The sequence below is a fragment of the Schistocerca gregaria genome, chromosome 9, assembly GCF_023897955.1.
Source record: "Schistocerca gregaria isolate iqSchGreg1 chromosome 9, iqSchGreg1.2, whole genome shotgun sequence".
Lineage (NCBI taxonomy): Eukaryota > Metazoa > Arthropoda > Insecta > Orthoptera > Acrididae > Schistocerca > Schistocerca gregaria.
In genome coordinates, this window is record NC_064928.1 from 70,029,944 (window position 1) to 70,050,601 (window position 20,658).

At 41.3% G+C, this 20,658-nt stretch overlaps 1 protein-coding gene across 6 annotated transcripts in view; it reads right to left on the reverse strand.

Moving 5' to 3' along the window:
* LOC126291569 (replication protein A 70 kDa DNA-binding subunit-like) overlaps positions 1 to 20,658 on the reverse strand; it is a 187,984-nt gene that overhangs the window by 58,930 nt on the left and 108,396 nt on the right. For all 6 annotated transcript variants that reach the window (XM_049985093.1, XM_049985090.1, XM_049985091.1 and 3 more), the window contains exons 9-11: positions 18,284 to 18,518; positions 6,743 to 6,815; positions 1,845 to 2,007 (exon numbers count right to left, since the gene is read on the reverse strand). In XM_049985093.1, coding sequence (XP_049841050.1) covers positions 1,845 to 2,007; positions 6,743 to 6,815; positions 18,284 to 18,518 — 471 coding nt within the window. The remainder of the gene's footprint in view (positions 1 to 1,844; positions 2,008 to 6,742; positions 6,816 to 18,283; positions 18,519 to 20,658) is intronic.

A 20,658-nucleotide genomic window follows, 5' to 3' on the forward strand; every position in this document is an offset into this window, starting at 1 on the left:
TGAAATAGCTTCTGTCCGCAAATTAGCACGGTTTTAGAAAGAGCTGCTCTTGTGAAACTCACCTTGCCCTTTTCTCACATAATATACTTCAAACTACAGACGAAGGGCAACAAGCAGATTCCATATTTCTGGAAAGCACCTGACACAGTGCCCCACTGCAAACTGTTAATGAAGGTACAGGCATATGAACAGGTTCCGAGATGTACGAGTGGCTCGAAGACTTCTTAAGTAACAGAATCTCGTTGTCCTCGATGGAGGGTATTCGTCAGATACCAGGGTATCTTGAGTGTCTTATGAAAGTGTGACAGGACTACTTTTATTTTCTATACATGTAAATGATCTGGAAGACAGAGAGGGCAGCAATCTGTGGCTGTTTGCTGATGATGGTGTGGTGTACACTAAGGTGGTGGAGCGGCTGTGGAAGGATACAAGACAACTTTGACAGAATTTCTCGTTGATGTGATGAATGGCAGCTAACTCTAAATGTAGAAAGATGTGGACGATTGGGAGAAACAAACCTGTCGTGTTCAAGTACAGCATTAGTACAGTGCTGCTTCCCACAGTCATGTCATTTAAATATCCAGGTGTAGTATTGCAAACCAATGTGAAATGAAATGAGCACATTAGGTGTGGTCCATCTGTAAAGGAGACCACGTATACAGTATTAGTGTGACCTATTCTTGGATACTGCTCAAGTGTTTGGGATACATACCGTGACAGACTAAAGGAAGGCATCGAAGTGATTCAGAGGAGGGCTGCTAGATTTGTTACCAGTGGGATCGAACAACACACAAGTATTACAGAGATACTTCTGAAACTCACGTGGGAATCCCTGGAAGCAAGGTGAGATTCTTTTTGAGAAAAATCGAGAAAACCAGTATTTGAAGTTGACAGCAAAATGGTTCTACTGCCACCAGTGTACTTTGCTCAAGGATCGCGAAGATATATGAGAAATTAGGATTTGTAGGTTAGTTTCTCTTGCTCTATCTACAAGTGGAACAAGAAAGAACTCCACCGTGCACTGCACGTGGATTGCAGGGTACATATGTAGATGAGGTCACTTCTCACAACACTGTGCCCATTGCACAATGACATCCAATCGTTCACCCGTGAATTCATATTGCTTTTATTCCAGATTTTCCATTGTATAACTCTACTTATAGCACATGCAGCAGTATGAGTTGTATTGTTGTCAATAAGTAATTGATAATTTCCATTTTAAATGCCTACTGGCTACAGAATCTAGTATTCACTATAAACATCGAGTGGCAACAGAAACCACCAGCTGTACAGCATATGCTGGATGTTGACAGATTTCAATTGACACTGCGTATAGTGAGTACTGAATTCTGTAGCCAACAGGCAATGAAATTGCAAGATGTTAACTGGATCTACAACTAATACCACCCATTTTATTACAAGCAAGTATCTATTAGGCAGAATTATTTAACTTTCACATGCTCCATCTGTAATTGAGTCTGGAGGAGGAGGAGATTAGAGTTTAACGTCCCGTCGACAACGAGGTCATTAGAGACGGAGCGCAAGCCCCGGTGAGGGAAGGATGGGGAAGGAAATCAGCCGTGCCCTTTCAAAGGAACCATCCCGGCATCTGCCTGGGGCGATTTAGGGAAATCACGGAAAACCTAAATCAGGATGGCCGGAGACGGGATTGAACCATCGTCCTCCCGAATGCGAGTCCAGTGTGCTAACCACTGCGCCACCTCGGTCGGTAATTGAGTCTGGAAAGGCTCAAAAACTACTTTATGGAAATAAACAAATATTTCATAAGTCATTCACCAGAGTTTCCTGTGTTTAGTTTCAACATAAGTTTGAGTTACACTTACCTCTATGAGATCATAAAATATGTAACACTGTTCATCAAATGCTGTTGCAAGTATCTCTCCAGATTTATCAACAAATTCCATAGAAAATAGTTTCCGGTCTCCGCTTTCATTTGGACAGCTTTGTATTCGTGTCTTGTTTACAACACGAGCTTCGATTCTCCACCTGGAAACAGATAGCACATTAGCTAAAAGTGAATGCAGACATCTAACTGTTTTCATGTATAATACAGAGTCAATCATTGTGAAAAGGATATACTGTTACAGACTGCAAATTGCAGATGTGCACAGCGAAAATACTGCTAAATACTAAGCTTTTGGAGAAAGCCTTCTTCAGAAAAGAAAGGAAAACACACACACACACACACACACACACACACACACACACACACACACACACACACACACACACATGAACACAAGCAGACACACCTCAGGCACAAATGACAATTATCTCCCGTCATTTTATCTGGACTGCAATTCTTGCATTGAATGAAAGCAGAAATCTGGAGTGGGACATGGAAGCGGGAGAAAAACATGCTGTCTGGCAGAGTGTTGCAGGGACCAATGTAGAAGATGGCAGTGGCATGCTCAGGCAGTGTCAGTGGGCGACAGATGGGTTGAATGGCGCGGAGGTGGGGGAGGGGGGGCAGCAGCTTGGATTGAGGCTGGGAAAATTTCATAATTGTTCCTAATAGTTGATATTCTAACATGAATTTTCTACTATTTGATATGAGAAAAAAAACATTTTAATGAATAGAAGCAACTTCAGAAATAGATTAATTCTAGTTATTGTCAACATAAGTTACAAAACTGACACAAAATGTTGTGCAATTCAGAAATCTCAAGGTTTGCAAACACCTGAAGTTACGAATGTCTTGTACATGTGGTGCTCAGCATAACATACACTGTAGACTGAAGAACTTTAAATACAGGGTAATCAGAAATACCTATTACAAACTACCAGGACTTGTAGAGCAGAGTCAGTATATAGTATTCTGAACAGGAAACTCTTGACCGAAAATGTGCCAGTTCCATTCTACAACACTTTCATATTCCACTCCTCCTTGATGAATTGAGTTAGGTGTGACGCAGTATAATTATTAGGTAACACTTTGAGAGAAAACATAACAAACCATCCATTTATCACTTAATCAAACAATGGAAGATATAGGATGGAATGTAACAATATTATCTACATCCATACTCCGGAAGCCACTTGACGGTGTGTGGCGGAGAGTACTTTGAGTCCCTCTATCGGTTCTCCCTTCTATTCCAGTCTCGTATTGTTCATGGAAAGAAGGATTGTCGCTATGCCTCTGTGTGGGCTCTAATCTCTCTGATTTTATCCTCATGGTCTCTTCGCGAGATATACATAGGAGGCACCAATATACTGCCTGACTCCTTGGTGAAGATTATGTTCTCGAAACTTCAACAAAAGACTGTACCAAGCTACTCAGTGTCTCTCCTGCAAAGTCTTCCACTGTAGTTTATCAATCATCTCCACAACGCTCTAGCGATCACTAAATGACTCCGTAATGAAGCGCTGCTCTCCGTTGTATCTCCTCTATCTCTTCTATCAACCCTATCTGGCATGGATCCCACACTGGTGAGCAGTATTCAAGCAGTGGGCAAACAAGTGTACTGTAACCTACTTCCTTTGTTTTCGGATTGCATTTCCTTAGGATTCTTCCAATGAATCTCAGTCTAGCATCTGCTTTACCGATGATCAACTTTATACGACCATTCCATTTTAAATCACTCCTAATGCCTACTACAAGATAATTTATTGAATTAACTGCTTACAGTTGCTGACCTGATATATTGTAGCTAAATGATAAAGGATCTTTCTTTCTATGTATTCACAGCACATTACACTTGTCTACATTGAGATTCAATTGCCATTCCCTGCACCATGCGTCAATTCGTTGCAGATCCTTCTGCATTTCAATATAATTTTCCATTGTTACAACCTCTTGATATACTAAATTATCATCCGCAAAAAGCCTCAGTAAACTTCCGATGCTATCCACAAAGTCATTTATGTATATTGTGAATAGCAACAGTCCTACAACACTCCCCTGCAGCACACCTGAAATCACTCTAACTTCGGAACACTTCTGTCCACTGAGAATGACATGCTGCGTTCTGTTGTCTAGGAACTCTTCAATACAATCAAACAGTTGGTCTGATAGTCGACATGCTCATACTTTTCATTAAACGACTGTGGGGAACTGTATCTAACACCTTGTGGAAGTCAAGAAACATGGTATCCACCTTGGAACCTGTGTCTATGGGCCTCTGAGTCTCATGGATGAATAGCGTGAGCTGGGTTTCACACGATCATCTTTTTTGAAACCCCTGTTGATTCCTACAGAGTAGATTTCTAGTCTCCAGAAAAGTCATTATACTCAAACCTAATACGTGTTCCAAAATTCTACAACTGATCAACATTAAAGATGTAGGTCTATAGTTCTGCACAGATGTTTGACGTCCCTTCATGAAAACGGGGATGACCTTTTTCCCTTTTACAATCCTTTGGAATGCTACACTCTTCTAGAGACCTACGGTACACCGCTGCAAGAAGGGGCAAGTTCCTTCACATACTCTGTATAAAATCGAACCGGTAACCCATCAGGTCCAGCGGCCTTTCCTCTTTAGAGCGATTTTAATTGTTTTTCTATCCCTCTGTCATCTATTTCGATATTCACCATTTTGTCATCTGTGTGACAATCTAGAGAAGGAACTACAGTGCAGTCTTCCTCTGTGAAACAGCTTTGGAAAAAGACGTTTAGTATTTCGGTCTTTAGTCTGTCATCCTCTGTGTCAGTACCATTCTGGTCACAATGTGTCTGGACATTTTGTTTTGATCCACCTACCACTTTGACATAAGACCAAAATAAAAGTAAAGTTGCTACTTATCATATTGTGGAGATGCCAAGTCACAGCTAGGCACAACAAAAAGACTGTCACAAATACATTTTTTGGACAACAAGGCCTTTGTCAAAAATAATAGACCACCCACCCACCCACACACACATACGACTGCTGTCTCTGGCAACTGAGTTGCATTTGCATGAATGTGTGTGTGTGTGTGTGTGTGTGTGTGTGTGTGTGTGTGTGTGTGTGTGTGTTTGTGTCGTCCGTATTTGAAAAAGTCCTTCTTGGTCGAAAAATTATCTGTGATAGTCTTTTAGTTGCATTTATCATTTAAGTACATTTGTTTGTATTAAGACATAACTGTGCAATGACAGCCGCAGAGTCGATATATGACACAATTTACATTGGTACGACTACCTACCAGCTGACCACCTGGGTGAACGGCCACCACCAAACTGTTGCTGAGACTGAGCAGACAACCCTGTGGCACAACATGCAGCTGAACACAAAACGATTTAATTCAATGGCTCTCTCACAATCCAGACTATCTGGACCATCGCCTCCACCACCAGCTTTTCTGAACTGCACTGAAGGGAGTTATCTTTACAACACATTCTCTACTCCCACAACTATCCCGGCCTCAACCTACAGTAACCTACCCTCCCCACACCCTCCACCCAACAGTTTCCAACCCTCTGTCGTATCACCTCTTCCCTCCTCTCATCCCTTCACTCTCTGCGTGTGCCGCTCTATGCTAATTCACCCACCCGTCTTCCCCCTTTCCCGCTTCTCCCCCTTTTCGGTCCCCATTAAGCTCCCTGCAGCCTCCGAACGCCCCACTTGTTGGCAGTCCTGTCTTGCCTCCATCTAGTCCCTGCATGCTCCAATAAACAGCACGCTTCTTTCCCCCCACCTGTACCCAGCCATCACTTCCCCTTTCCTGGCCCCTCGAGATTCCTGCTTCCATTGTATGTGAAAGTTGCAATCTGGTCCAAACTGTTGGAGAAGGCAGTCACATATCAAATATATAATTGAAACACAGTCCAAGAATGGCACTAAAGCAGCTACTGCTCTACAGCACTGGTGATTTTCGTGACTGGCAACAAATGATGAAGTGCACTGTTGAAATAAGTTTTGCGTCATTTATGATGTGGATACTACTTAATATTTTCCTACACAATATTGAGAACAACTGTTTTAAAAAACCATCCAAAATGAGCTAATAAATATGATATTCTAATTTTATCTGAAAGAAAACAAAAAGAAACAGACACACACAACTCACAATGGAGTTAACTTACACAAAAAATATCGCAACAACAATGAAAAACAAAGAACAAAAAATAACCTTCCATATATCAGAAAATTGTCCAGTGCACACATCTACCATCTCCCAAAAAGAGACACCCATAAACTGCCTAATTCGCAGTGGCTCGTGTCACCCAAAAACACATAAAGAAGGATATTTTTTGGACCTACACAGAGACTAATGAAGTATCCACTAAGGAAAAGATAAATAACTCAATTACAGACACCAAGAAAAATACGAAAAATCAGTGGCTACGATCTCACTGTAGTCCACAAAATTTATATTAAACGCTGCATGCCGATGAAAAGGAAAAAAAAAATCTGAGAAAAGGCATCAGAACTGGCATGAATCTATGTTCACTCAGCTCACATCTAACAGAACAAAAACACACAGCCAGTGATATAGCAATGTCTAAATATATTTGAAGACTTAGAAATTTTGATGTGTATGAAGAAACATCCAGACATTATTTTGACTGGAGAAACTGATTTGAAGCCTAAGAAATTCTTCAAAAATGTCTCCAATATTCTTCTAAACCTTTAGTTTTAAAATGCATTCCTTTGTTTGGATATTCCATTAAGACAGTTGATACACCTTGAAATGAAATATAATATAAACATTATAATTATATAATCTGTGAAAAACTTCATTGATCAAAAATAAAAATAAATGGAACTGTCCATCTCTGCACTGCAAAGATTGATGTACTCACTCTTTCCGGTATGGGCTGAGTTTAGCAACTGGGCAGATTTTTTGCTTCGGCTGTGGAGGAGTGTATTCCGCAGCTGGAAATGTAGACACATTTTTGAAAGAAAAACAAACTATGTCAGACTACAATCTCTAATGTAGCACTGTAATTTAACATGGATTCTGCCCAATGAGAAACTTAATATACAAATACCAAAGATTATTTTTTCTTGCTTTTTTGCCATTGGTTTTAAATTCTTCCACAGCAGCTGTTGCAATTATGAGCTTCAACTGGTAAATGTAGGAACAGCTACATCATTTACTAATCAGAGCAAAGTAACATTATCTCAAAATCATGAACTATCTGATAATCTTAAATTTTCTAGAGAGCGGAACTAATCCAAATGTTATCCACATCAATTAAATTCCTATTGAATCTTAATGAAAAATCAACAATTCAATGGAATGAAATTACAGTTACTCCAACAAAACACTTCTAAAACATGAGACATCTTGTCTCATTAAAATATTAAAATCATTTTAATACTGTCAATCATTGTATTTTAATTTTAACAACAGTGCAGAAGTCATTTTGCTGTAGAAAGCAAGACATACATTGCATAATTTACTGGTTATAATCCAACCTCCTTAAAAAAAAAAAAAAAAAAAAAAAAGATGAAGAAGAAGAAGGCATAAATGGCATGTAACTGAAGTCATTTTTTCTTTCTTTCTTCTTTTTCATGGTAGTTTGTTACTGTTGACAAGAGTTGGCAACATGTTTAAGGTCAGTCAGACCACAAACAAATCTACAAAAATAATCAGTAAATACAAGGAGCGATCAATAAGAAATGTTTTGGTGCCAAGAACATTTGTTTAAGGAAAATATTTCTATGTGCACAGGGTAATCATTAGCAGTATGACTGTAGTGTGGGGAAGAATGGAGAATCACTTAAAACAATTATTTTTAAAGTGTTAGTGGACAGACTAGCCCACATTTAAATGCTCAAGCTAGTGAGTTAAGTGCGAGCATTGGTGCACAAGGTGTTAGATCTTAAACGGCTCTTGCTGAGACAAAGGAATAAAAAGTCATAGAACTTCAGAATAGAGTAGACAACGGTTGGGCAACTGACGGCCACAGGTCAGATCGAGCCCATGAACGGTTTCAGTCTGGCCATAGAACCAATTTGTGTGTGTGTGGGGGGGGGGGGGGGGGGGGGGGTCGGGTCGGTGGGTGGGACAGCAAGGCACTCACATTGTAATCCACCTGGGTCACATTTTCTGATATTTCTGCCGATGATCAGCTCAGCTCACCTTGAGTTTCCAGGTCGTGATATGGACCAATGAAAGTTTAGCCTAATCTGCACGTGCACAATACCATTTTGCCATCATTGGATTTGAATGACTAAGGGAAACACACACACACACACACACACACATATATATATATATATATATATATATATATATATATATATATATATATATATATATATATATATATAATAGAAACTTCCACATGGGAAAAATATATTAAAAACAAAGATTCCAAGACTTACCAAGCGGGAAAGCGCCGGCAGACAGGCACATGAACAAAACACACAAACACACACACAGAATTGCTAGCTTACGCAACCGATGGTTGCTTCTTCAGGAAGGAGAGGGAAAGACGAAAGGATGTGGGTTTTAAGGGAGAGGGTAAGGAGTCATTCCAATCCCGGGAGCGGAAAGACTTCCCTTAGGGGAAAAAAAGGACAGATGTACACTCGCACACACACACACACACACACACACACACACACACACACACACACACACACATATCCATCCGCACATACACAGACACAAGCAGACATATTTAAAGGCAAAGAGTAAGGGCAGAGATGTCAGTCGAGGCGGAAGCACAGAGGCAAAGAAGTTGTTGAAAGACAGGTGAGGTATGAGTGGCGGCAACTTGAAATTAGCGGAGGTTGAGGCCTGGCGGATATTGAGAAGAGAGGATATACTGAAGGGCGAGTTCCCATCTCCGGAGTTCGGATAGGTTGGTGTTGGTGGGAAGTATCCAGATAACTCGGACGGTGTAACACTGTGCCAAGATGTGCTGGCCGTGTATCAAGGCATGTTTAACCACAGGGTGATCCTCATTACCAACAAACACTGTCTGCCTGTGTCCATTCATGGGAATGAACAGTTTGTTGCTGGTCATTCCCACATAGAAAGCGTCACAGTGCAGGCAGGTCAGTTGGTAAATCACGTGGGTGCTTTCACACGTGGCTCTCCCTTTGATCGTGTACACCTTCCGGGTTACAGGACTGGAGTAGGTGGTGGTGGGAGGGTGCATAGGACAGGTTTTACACCGGGGGGCGGTTGCAAGGGTAGGAGCCAGAGGGTAGGGAAGGTGGTTTGGGGATTTCATAGGGATGAACCAAGAGGTTACGAAGGTTAGGTGGATGGCGGAAAGACACTCTTGGTGGAGTGGGGAGGATTTCATGAAGGATGGATCTCATTTCGGGGCAGGATTTTAGGAAGTCGTATCCCTGTTGGAGAGCCACATTCAAGGTCTGATCCAGTCCCGGGAAGTATTCTGTCACAAGTGGGGCACTTTTGGGGTTCTTCTGTGAGAGGTTCTGGGTTTGAGGGGATGAGGAAGTGGCTCTGGTTTTCTGCTTCTGTACCAGGTTGGGAGGGTAGTTGCGGGATATGAAAGCTGTTTTCAGGTTGTTGGTGTAATGGTCATTGGACAGATCGAGAACTCCTTTGGTTCCATCAGATTCACCTGGTCCTACTCCAAATCCCATGCCACTTTCCTAGATGTTGACCTCCATCTGTCCAATGGCCAGCTGCACACATCCGTCCACATCAAACCCACCAACAAGCAACAGTACCTCCATTATGACAGCTGCCACCCATTCCATATCAAACGGTCCCTTCCCTACAGCCTAGGCCTTCGTGGCAAACGAATCTGCTCCAGTCCTGAATCCCTCGACCATTACACCAACAACCTGAAAACAGCTTTCGCATCCCGCAACTACCCTCCCAACCTGGTACAGAAGCAGATAACCAGAGCCACTTCCTCATCCCCTCAAACCCAGAACCTCTCACAGAAGAACCCCAAAAGTGCCCCACTTGCGACAATACTTCCCGGGACTGGATCAGACCTTGAATGTGGCTCTCCAGCAGGGATACGACTTCCTAAAATCCTGCCCCGAAATGAGATCCATCCTTCATGAAATCCTCCCCACTCCACCAAGAGTGTCTTTCCGCCATCCACCTAACCTTCGTAACCTCTTGGTTCATCCCTATGAAATCCCCAAACCACCTTCCCTACCCTCTGGCTCCTACCCTTGCAACCGCCCCCCGGTGTAAAACCTGTCTCATGCACCCTCCCACCACCACCTACTCCAGTCCTGTAACCCGGAAGGTGTACACGATCAAAGGGAGAGCCACGTGTGAAAGCACCCACGTGATTTACCAACTGACCTGCCTGCACTGTGACGCTTTCTATGTGGGAATGACCAGCAACAAACTGTCCATTCGCATGAATGGTCACAGGCAGACAGTGTTTGTTGGTAATGAGGATCACCCTGTGGCTAAACATGCCTTGATGCACGGCCAGCACATCTTGGCACAGTGTTACACCGTCCGAGTTAGCTGGATACTTCCCACCAACACCAACCTATCCGAACTCCGGAGATGGGAACTCGCCCTTCAGTATATCCTCTCTTCTCGATATCCGCCAGGCCTCAACCTCCGCTAATTTCAAGTTGCCGCCACTCATACCTCACCTGTCTTTCAACAACTTCTTTGCCTCTGTGCTTCCGCCTCGACTGACATCTCTGCCCTTACTCTTTGCCTTTAAATATGTCTGCTTGTGTCTGTGTATGTGCGGATGGATATGTGTGTGTGTGTGTGTGTGTGTGTGTGTGTGTGTGTGTGTGTGTGTGTGCGCGAGTGTATATCTGTCCTTTTTTTCCCCTAAGGGAAGTCTTTCCGCTCCCGGGATTGGAATGACTCCTTACCCTCTCCCTTAAAACCCACATCCTTTCGTCTTTCCCTCTCCTTCCTGAAGAAGCAACCATCGGTTGCGAAAGCTAGCAATTCTGTGTGTGTGTTTGTGTGTTTTGTTCATGTGCCTGTCTGCCGGCACTTTCCCGCTTGGTAAGTCTTGGAATCTTTGTTTTTAATATATATATATATATATATATATATATATATATATATATATATATATATATATATATATATATATATATGCACATGAACAAAACACACAAACACACACACAAAATTACGAGCTTTCGCAACTGGCAGTTGCTTCGTCAGGAAGGAAGGAAGGAGAGGGAAAAATGAAAGGGTGTGGGTTTTAAGGGAGAGGGTAAGGAGTCATTCCAATCCCGGGAGCGGAAAGACTTCCCTTAGGGGAAAAAAAGGACAGGTGTACACTTGCACACACACACACATATCCATCCGCACATACACAGACACAAGCAGACATATTTAAAGGCAAAGAGTTAAGGGCAGAGATGTCAGTCGAGGCGGAAGTACAGAGGCAAAGAAGTTGTTGAAAGACAGGTGAGGTATGAGCGGCGGCAACTTGAAATTAGCGGAGGTTGAGGCCTGGCGGATATCGAGAAGAGAGGATATACTGAAGGGCGAGTTCCCATCTCCGGAGTTCGGATAGGTTGGTGTTGGTGGGAAGTATCCAGATAACTCGGACGGTGTAACACTGTGCCAAGATGTGCTGGCCGTGCATCAAGGCATGTTTAGCCACAGGGTGATCCTCATTACCAACAAACACTGTCTGCCTGTGTCCATTCATGCGAATGGACAGTTTGTTGCTGGTCATTCCCACATAGAAAGCATCACAGTGCAGGCAGGTCAGTTGGTAGATCACATGGGTGCTTTCACATGTGGCTCTCCCTTTGATTGTGTACACCTTCCGGGTTACAGGACTGGAGTAGGTGGTGGTGGGAGGGTGCATAGGACAGGTTTTACACCGGGGGCGGTTGCAAGGGTAGGAGCCAGAGGGTAGGGGAGGTGGTTTGGGGATTTCATAGGGATGAACCAAGAGGTTACGAAGGTTAGGTGGACGGCGGAAAGACACTCTTGGTGGAGTGGGGAGGATTTCATGAAGGATGGATCTCATTTCGGGGCAGGACTTTAGGAAGTCGTATCCCTGCTGGAGAGCCACATTCAAGGTCTGATCCAGTCCCGGGAAGTATTCTGTTACAAGTGGGGCACTTTTGGGGTTCTTCTGTGAGAGGTTCTGGGTTTGAGGGGATGAGGAAGTGGCTCTGGTTATCTGCTTCTGTACCAGGTTGGGAGGGTAGTTGCGGGATGCGAAAGCTGTTTTCAGGTTGTTGGTGTAATGGTCGAGGGATTCAGGACTGGAGCAGATTCGTTTGCCACGAAGGCCTAGGCTGTAGGGAAGGGACCGTTTGATATGGAATGGGTGGCAGCTGTCATAATGGAGGTACTGTTGCTTGTTGGTGGGTTTGATGTGGACGGATGTGTGCAGCTGGCCATTGGACAGATGGAGGTCAACATCTAGGAAAGTGGCATGGGATTTGGAGTAGGACCAGGTGAATCTGATGGAACTAAAGGAGTTGAGGTTGGAGAGGAAATTCTGGAGTTGTTCTTCACTGTGAGTCTTGCCTGCACTGTGATGCTTTCTATGTGGGAATGACCAGCAACAAACTGTCCATTCGCATGAATGGACACAGGCAGACAGTGTTTGTTGGTAATGAGGATCACCCTGTGGCTAAACATGCCTTGATGCACGGCCAGCACATCTTGGCACAGTGTTACACCGTCCGAGTTATCTGGATACTTCCCACCAACACCAACCTATCCGAACTCCGGAGATGGGAACTCGCCCTTCAGTATATCCTCTCTTCTCGATATCCGCCAGGCCTCAACCTCCGCTAATTTCAAGTTGCCGCCGCTCATACCTCACCTGTCTTTCAACAACTTCTTTGCCTCTGTACTTCCGCCTCGACTGACATCTCTGCCCTTAACTCTTTGCCTTTAAATATGTCTGCTTGTGTCTGTGTATGTGCGGATGGATATGTGTGTGTGTGTGTGTGTGCGAGTGTACACCTGTCCTTTTTTTTCCCCTAAGGGAAGTCTTTCCGCTCCCGGGATTGGAATGACTCCTTACCCTCTCCCTTAAAACCCACACCCTTTCATTTTTCCCTCTCCTTCCTTCCTTCCTGACGAAGCAACTGCCAGTTGCGAAAGCTCGTAATTTTGTGTGTGTGTTTGTGTGTTTTGTTCATGTGCCTGTCTGCCGGCGCTTTCCCACTTGGTAAGTCTTGGAATCTTTGTTTTTAATATATTTTTCCCATGTGGAAGTTTCTTTCTGTTATATATAATAGAAAGAAACTTCCACATGGTAAAAACAAAGATTCCAAGACTTACCAAGTGGGAAAGCGCCGGCAGGCAGGCACATGAACAAAACACACAAACACACACACAGAATTACGAGCTTTCGCAACTGGCAGTTGCTTCGTCAGGAAAGAGGGAAGGAGAGGGAAAAATGAAAGGATGTGGGTTTTAAGGGAGAGGGTAAGGAGTCATTCCAATCCCGGGAGCGGAAAGACTTCCCTTAGGGGAAAAAAAGGACAGGTGTACACTCGCACACACATACACATATCCATCCGCACATACACAGACACAAGCAGACATATTTAAATATTGGCCTTTAAATATGTCTGCTTGTGTCTGTGTATGTGCGGATGGATATGTGTGTGTGTGCGAGTGTACACCTGTCCTTTTTTCCCCCTAAGGGAAGTCTTTCCGCTCCCGGGGTTGGAATGACTCCTTACCCTCTCCCTTAAAACCCACATCCTTTCATTTTTCCCTCTCCTTCCCTCTTTCCTGACGAAGCAACTGCCAGTTGCGAAAGCTAGTAATTCTGTGTGTGTGTTTGTGTGTTTTGTTCATGTGCCTGTCTGCCGGCGCTTTCCCGCTTGGTAAGTCTTGGAATCTTTATATATATAGTTGTTTGTTAGTTTCAGGACAGTATTTGTGAGTGTCTGTACCAAATTTATTCACAAAATGTCTGTTATTAAAACAAGAAACATAGATGCTGAATGTTGCCAATTCCAGGAGAAATTGACAGAGCATTATTTCTTTTCTATGTACAGAGATAAATCTACTTCCTTATTCTGTTGTGAAACAATTTAATATGAAAAGGCACTCTTCTAAGAAATACACCGCTTAACGACAGCTTACAGACCAACTGCACAACGATAAAATTAAAATATTAATTCCAATTTGAAAAAGCAATATCAAATGTTTAGCAAAGTGAGGACATTGTGAGACAATGTGGTTGAAGTTAGTTTTATGGTTAGTAGAGAAAATTTTCCAATCATTACAGCCCTGCTGAAAGCAAATTCATAAAGAAACACATCTTGGACATTGCAGATGAACTACATGTTGGTAGAGAAAGAGTTTGAACAATTGGCATTACAGCTATTAAAAGGAACCACTACTAGAGAAGATATTTTTGAACAAGTGGAAAAAACATCAAAACGTTAACTCTGCAGTGCAGTAAAGTCAGTAGAGCTTGTTCTGAAGGAACAACTGTGACAATCGTTTCACAAAAAGGTTTAGTTGGCATATTACATGAAAAATCTGCTGAATTAAATAGTAAGAAAGCCAATTTAACAATTCTTCACAGCATTATTTACGGAAGTTGGTGTGCTAATTGAATTAAAACAAAAAAAGTGGTTGATGTGGTTACCACGTACATTAATTTTATGAAGTCCTAGACACTACATCACTTACAGTTCAAACAGTACTTGGGTGACCTATTACCCCATCATGAATATTTATCTTTCCATTGCAGAGTGGGATGAGTGAGTATGGCGAATATGCTGAAATATTTTTATGATCTTCAACCATAAATAGCAGATTTTGTGGCTATCAAAGAGAAGCTATTGCCCGAAGTAAATTAGTCCCAATGGATTTGTGATTTAACATTTACAATTGACAGCACAGGTCCTTCAAATGACTTAAATAATGAATTCCAGACACAAGGCCAGTTAGTTCACAAATTATATAGCAATCTGAGAGCTGGTACTTAAGTTTCACTTGGATTAAAAAGCTTTACAATACCATATGATAAAAGTTAAATCTTAAACACAACAGAGTAATTTAAATCTGATGAATTCAAAAATACAAATGGTAATTCATAGTTATCTAGTTACAATGCATTTAGTTGTGGTGACATCCTTGGTCTAAGTGGAGGAATGGGAAGGGATAGGAATTAGTAGTGTAACATGTCACCTATCTAGCCAACAAATGGTGATCATGATAGTTGAAACCATTAATTAGTGACATAGCTTACAATCAAAACTCCCTGGAGTTTTCATTACTGTTTCTGTATGTGAACTGAAAGGGACGAATGTCACATGTCTGCAAAGTGGGATGGTAAATTGTTGTATTCTGACGATTTGTGGTACCTGCTAGGCTCTATCTTTATTCCCTGCTTTGGTATCCTGGCGTGGAAGAGGAGGACGCCCAACCAACTAATGAGTGTGCTGTGACAATGGAGATGACGTCACGGTGAAAGAAAGACAAGTCTGTTATTCATTCAAATGTCAGATCTCTTTCATGTAACACTAAGCTGAATGTACATATCCTAACCTTACATGCAATGTTTTTCTACATTAAGTAATTGTATCAGAAGGCACAATACAACTGTTATACTATGATATACTTTCTGTTATTTAGTAGAAAGCTGGGAATATTTCATGATTTACAGACTTTCAGTACAAGATACAAATGCAGAGAAAATGAAATCCACCATGCAGTGCCTGATAGGTGCATGAAGAAATTGTAATTAAACATGCCTCGCTCCAGAATCTGGAGATAAATAAAAATTACCAAAGATGCAAAAGTACAATTGCAATGCTAATTATCCTAAATTTTGAAGTTCAAACATCAATAACAACAGATCATCCCCCCCCCTCCCTCCACCATGTCCCTCGGCACTTATGTCGTATGACCAATTGTAGTAAAGTTTTCAGAATGAAAAAAATGCCAAGCGGCTTCACAATTTATATTATGTGCAATCTGTTTGATTAAGGTTGCCGAATGGTTGGGCAAATGTTGGTGTGCATCGCCTCCAACAAGGTGGTCCAGAATAAGACACTAGTGTGCCAACCTGCAAGATAGCTCGCCATTGGAATCTTATTAGTTTGACAACTTGATGTGGTTGGTTGGACATAATCAACCAGTCCAAGTGGGAGCCTGTTCCTGCTTCTGTCTGATTCGGTTTAATATCCACTTCTGTATTATGGAGGCAGAGAAGCTCATACATGTGCAATAAAACTTCTTGCAATAAAAAAGGAAAAGGTTACATCAGCAATGTTGTTGTGGGGGGATGGATGTGATCACTGTTTTTATAAGGCCCCTCCTTTCTTTGACAAATGTCGTTAAACACAGACCAAGACAAGCTGCAACAAGTCATTCACAATTAAGAACTAATTCTACCCACCAAGATTCTATCTCTCAGTACATCTCCGCAACCATCAAGCTAATTTGCCTATGTGTCACCTGAAAGTAGTTTGTTTCATCATAGGCACCACAATCATCTTCTCCATAATACAGAAGATAAAATACAGCTAACATCCATGCAATAAATTCAAATGAAGCACACTATATGAGGCCGTGGCCATACATCATTTACATTTAGTAAACAACAGCTCAACCTTATAAACAATACATTCTCCTTCAATTTCATGTAATAGGTATCACAAAAAACTCTGTAACGTCACATATTTGAATTTTTTGTAGAAATCATAATATGATGTTAGCTACATACAGCAATTTTTTTATTTTTGCTTACTAAATATTTTGTAGCTTACCACATGTTTACTTTATCTCAATCTGAAAGCCAAATGTTCGTCAGATATTACTTCTCCGAAATTCAATCTTTTCGCAGTCGGCGTAAGCACTCTTGAGTTGTGACCAAAAAGTAACAGGGATTTATGTTTCCCTTAAAGAATTGTTATGTATTCATCAACATTATCTTTATTCCCTTCCAAGTAATCCCCTCAGATATAATACATTTGTACAAGCACTTAGCCTAACCTTGGAAGCACTTTTAGAACTCACTTTTTGTTACAGTTTTCAGCTCCTACAGCAATTTTGTTTTTATCTCATCAATCTAAGCAAAACAATATCCTTCCAACACACTCTACTGCATCAGGAATAGAAAGAAGTTGCAGGACATGTTTGATGAATACGGTGGCTAAGGCAACATAACGGCTTTGTTTTTAGCAAAAACATACATGGAGATGTAAGCAGGAGCATTATTTTGAAGTAATTTCCATGACTGGTTTTCCCACAATTCAGGTGGTTTTCTTTCAACTGCTTCTGGCAAACAGTGCATAACTTACAGACAGTATTCCTTACTGACTGTCTGACCATAAGGCAAGAACTCCTGATGCACCATCCCACTGTAATCAAAGCAACTTCATTCAGCAATTCTGAGTAATGTGTACACGCCTGTAAATGCCGTCGTTTTTGGTCAAAATTTAACAATTTGGGAATAAACTATGCCGGTACACGCTTCATGGCTAAACCATCCAAAAAATGGTTTGGCATGAGTCAACCAATATGGCAACATCATCAAAAACCTCTCCAATAATGATTCAGCTATTTTTCAGAACCATTTTCTAGACTTCTTCCACACTGTCAGTAGTAAAATTTGCCCTCTTGTCATCTGCAATGTGTTCTGACCTTCTTCGAAACATTTATACCACTTGTAAATTGATGTCTTATTCACAGTAGATTCGCCAGAAGTCCCACTATCATTTCGAATGTGGTGCTTCACTTTGTCCCATTTTTCAAGCAAAATGTAATGTGGATTCTTTGATTCTTCTTTTTCAAAAGAAAAACTTTGCCGAGCACTCGAAAATAACAATAACCTTTTTGACTGTCAACAATAAATTAAATATTAAAACAGCAGAAAATGCAAGGTTACATCAGGAACATGTGTACCAACAAATAACAAAAAATTGGAAATTGGATGTATAAAGCCCACAAAAATAAAAAAATTCCCATTCCTTTTTCATGACATCTTCTTTAAACCTTCCCACTGTCAACCAGTAATAGTTGAAATATTCCATCACACATCTACCTTCCACTTGTCAATGTAGGTGATGAAATTCCCATAGTATACGAAGGTACCTAGTTACAGACTGACCCACTCCCTCCTTTGCTTTTGCAGAATATTGATACACATTTCTCTCAGACATTCAACATGTGTCCACAGTATCAAGAAGCAGTTCACTTGATTGCAGCTGACAGTATGTTGAATGTAACTCGGATGCAGTGGACAAGTATCGGAGATCGCCAGTAGGTGGCCAACCAATGAGTTCAACAAATAGTTCCAGTAGATGCATGCATTCATCGTTAAGGCTAACAACATAATCAACAGATTTTCTTCTCCTCTCCCCCCCCCCCCCCCCTCTCTCAAAACTGTATTAAAAACCGCATCCCAACATATAACTGGAGAACTGCAAACTTTCTGTGAAAGAAACAAACAGTTACTCACTGCCTGCCACATCCAGCTGCTCAGTCGAAATGTTGACATGTTCCTGTCTGTGATACCAGTCACGCAGCTGTTGTGTCTCTGGTACGTCAGGGTTCACTTTGACAGTGCTCCACATCTGAACCAATACTGAGCGCCGACCGCCAAAGTTTGACTGTTTGGCACCCTTTACTGCCAGCACAGAACCGGGAGTCACCGAGAACTCTTCAGCCTGTTTGCCCCACAAAGTCAGCTTCACCTGTGGGGAAAATGCAACCTGTTATACTCTGATTAAAACTGTTCTGTATTGGCATTTCAGAGAGTCTAGTAGCAGGGTTCAGCCATCAGCCAATCTCGGTTCTCTCTCCACTGTCATGTGCTCGCTGTGTTGCCTGTTTCATAGGAACGTGCAGAACCCTGGGAACCACAGCTGACTGTACACCTGCAACACTACCCCCAACCGCTGCAAGCTGTCAGTCACAAAGTGTAACTGCGGGAGTAATTAATGTAATCAAATAGTTCTGCAAATCGTGGTGTGAACTTCACTGGCAAGATTTTTCCCCAACTGACAAGGAGACGGCATGACCGTTGGGTCAGGGATTTGTCCAAAATTTTGTGTGGTGAAAGAGGACCCCTAACACCTCACCTGGTTAAAATATTAGGACGCACTACCCGGAAAATCCGGGGAAAATCGATCCAAAGTGTCTTAGGTGCCTTATAAATTTAAACTGTTAGTCTACTGCCGGACCACCGTCTGGCCTAGGTGTTTAGAGCTCGGACTATTATGCCAGAGGTCTCGAGTTCGATTCCTGCTCCTGCAATTTTTTTTCTTCTGTTTCATTTTCTTTGGTTATTCCAACAATTATTAGGAAAGTTTCCCAAATCTACATTATCTTTAGCAAATTAGTTATGGTATTGAATAAAAATTATTTTCTTTTTCTCCAGCAACACAATTCATGGCGGGGTTTTCCATTTTTCATTGTAAAGTATATGAAGAGAAATGTAAAAACAAACGAAGCAATAATTTTTGCAACTACTTGCGCAACATATAAAAGTGGATTTAGCGGATTTCGTACAATCACAGAGCGTTTGCTATAAATCTGTACAAAAACATGCCCCATTAACGTTTACGAAAATATTATGAGTTTCTGATAATTTTGAGGCAAACCAGGCATATTGAATCATGTCTCGGAATATTGATGGTGAATTATAGAATGAATTTTTATAAAATCTTCCCGCGAATTAATTTCACGATTCTCCTGTAACAATTTGCTGCAATTTTGCAAGCAACAGAAAAAAAAGTGCAGGAGGAGGAATCGAATCCGAGACCTCTGGCATAAAGGTGCGAGCGCTAACCATGTAGGCCAGACAGCGGTTCGGCAATGGACTAACATTTTATACTTATAAGGCACTTAAGAAACTTTGGATCGATATTTCTCAAGATTTACCAAGTAGTGCATCCTAATATTTTAACCACGTGAGGTGTTAGGGGTCCTCTTTCAGCAAACAAAGTTGTGGACAGATCCCCGACTCCACGGTCGTGCCATCTCCTTGTGAGTAATAAGGCGATCTTACAGGCTGGTTCCTTTTATTTTCTTTAATTCCAGAATTTGAAAGTGATTGCTCAAGTATCAATTTTCTAAAGCAGTATCACACATTTCGTGATAAAATTCTGGGGATTAGGTGGCAGAGGGTGTGGGAAGTGGACTTGGGAGGAAGACTGAAAATTTCTGAGTGCTGTGGGATATAAAGTACACAACATTTAAAACCTTTTGAGCTGTTTTCTAACAGAAGTGCCCGTAAGTGAGAGTGACTGCAGCATTTAATCATGGGGTCATATGATTGAGTTATCCAAGAGTTATGTTTTCAGTTTTATTCGAATTCCACACTTATCTTCGGTTTGAAGTAATTATCAACAAATATTCAATCATAATTTGCTCATGAGGATGGCATCTAATCTCATGACAACGTAAATATTCTTTACACATTAAAATTTAGTACAAAAATACAAAATATCAAATAAACAATAAAATACTTTCTATATTTCTGAGAGATTACTTTGTAAATACAAATATAATATTAAAAAACACAACTGTGTATCCTGTAAGGTAACAGGGCAGCATCCACTTCTTGGGGTATATGATACATCTAGTAACATCTAGTAGTACAATTCCATTATGTACATATGATCATATCTTTATTTTCGATTTTAATTAATTATTATTCAATAACATTTAAAGGTATATAGGAATTACTTTTAACATAGGTTTTATTCAAGCTTTGCAACTGTTCATAATATAAATAGAAGCTCATAGTTTTAAATGTAAGAACTGTTATATGAAATTACCACAACTGTATGCAAGTGAAAGATCAACTTAATTCTAATCGAATCGTAATAC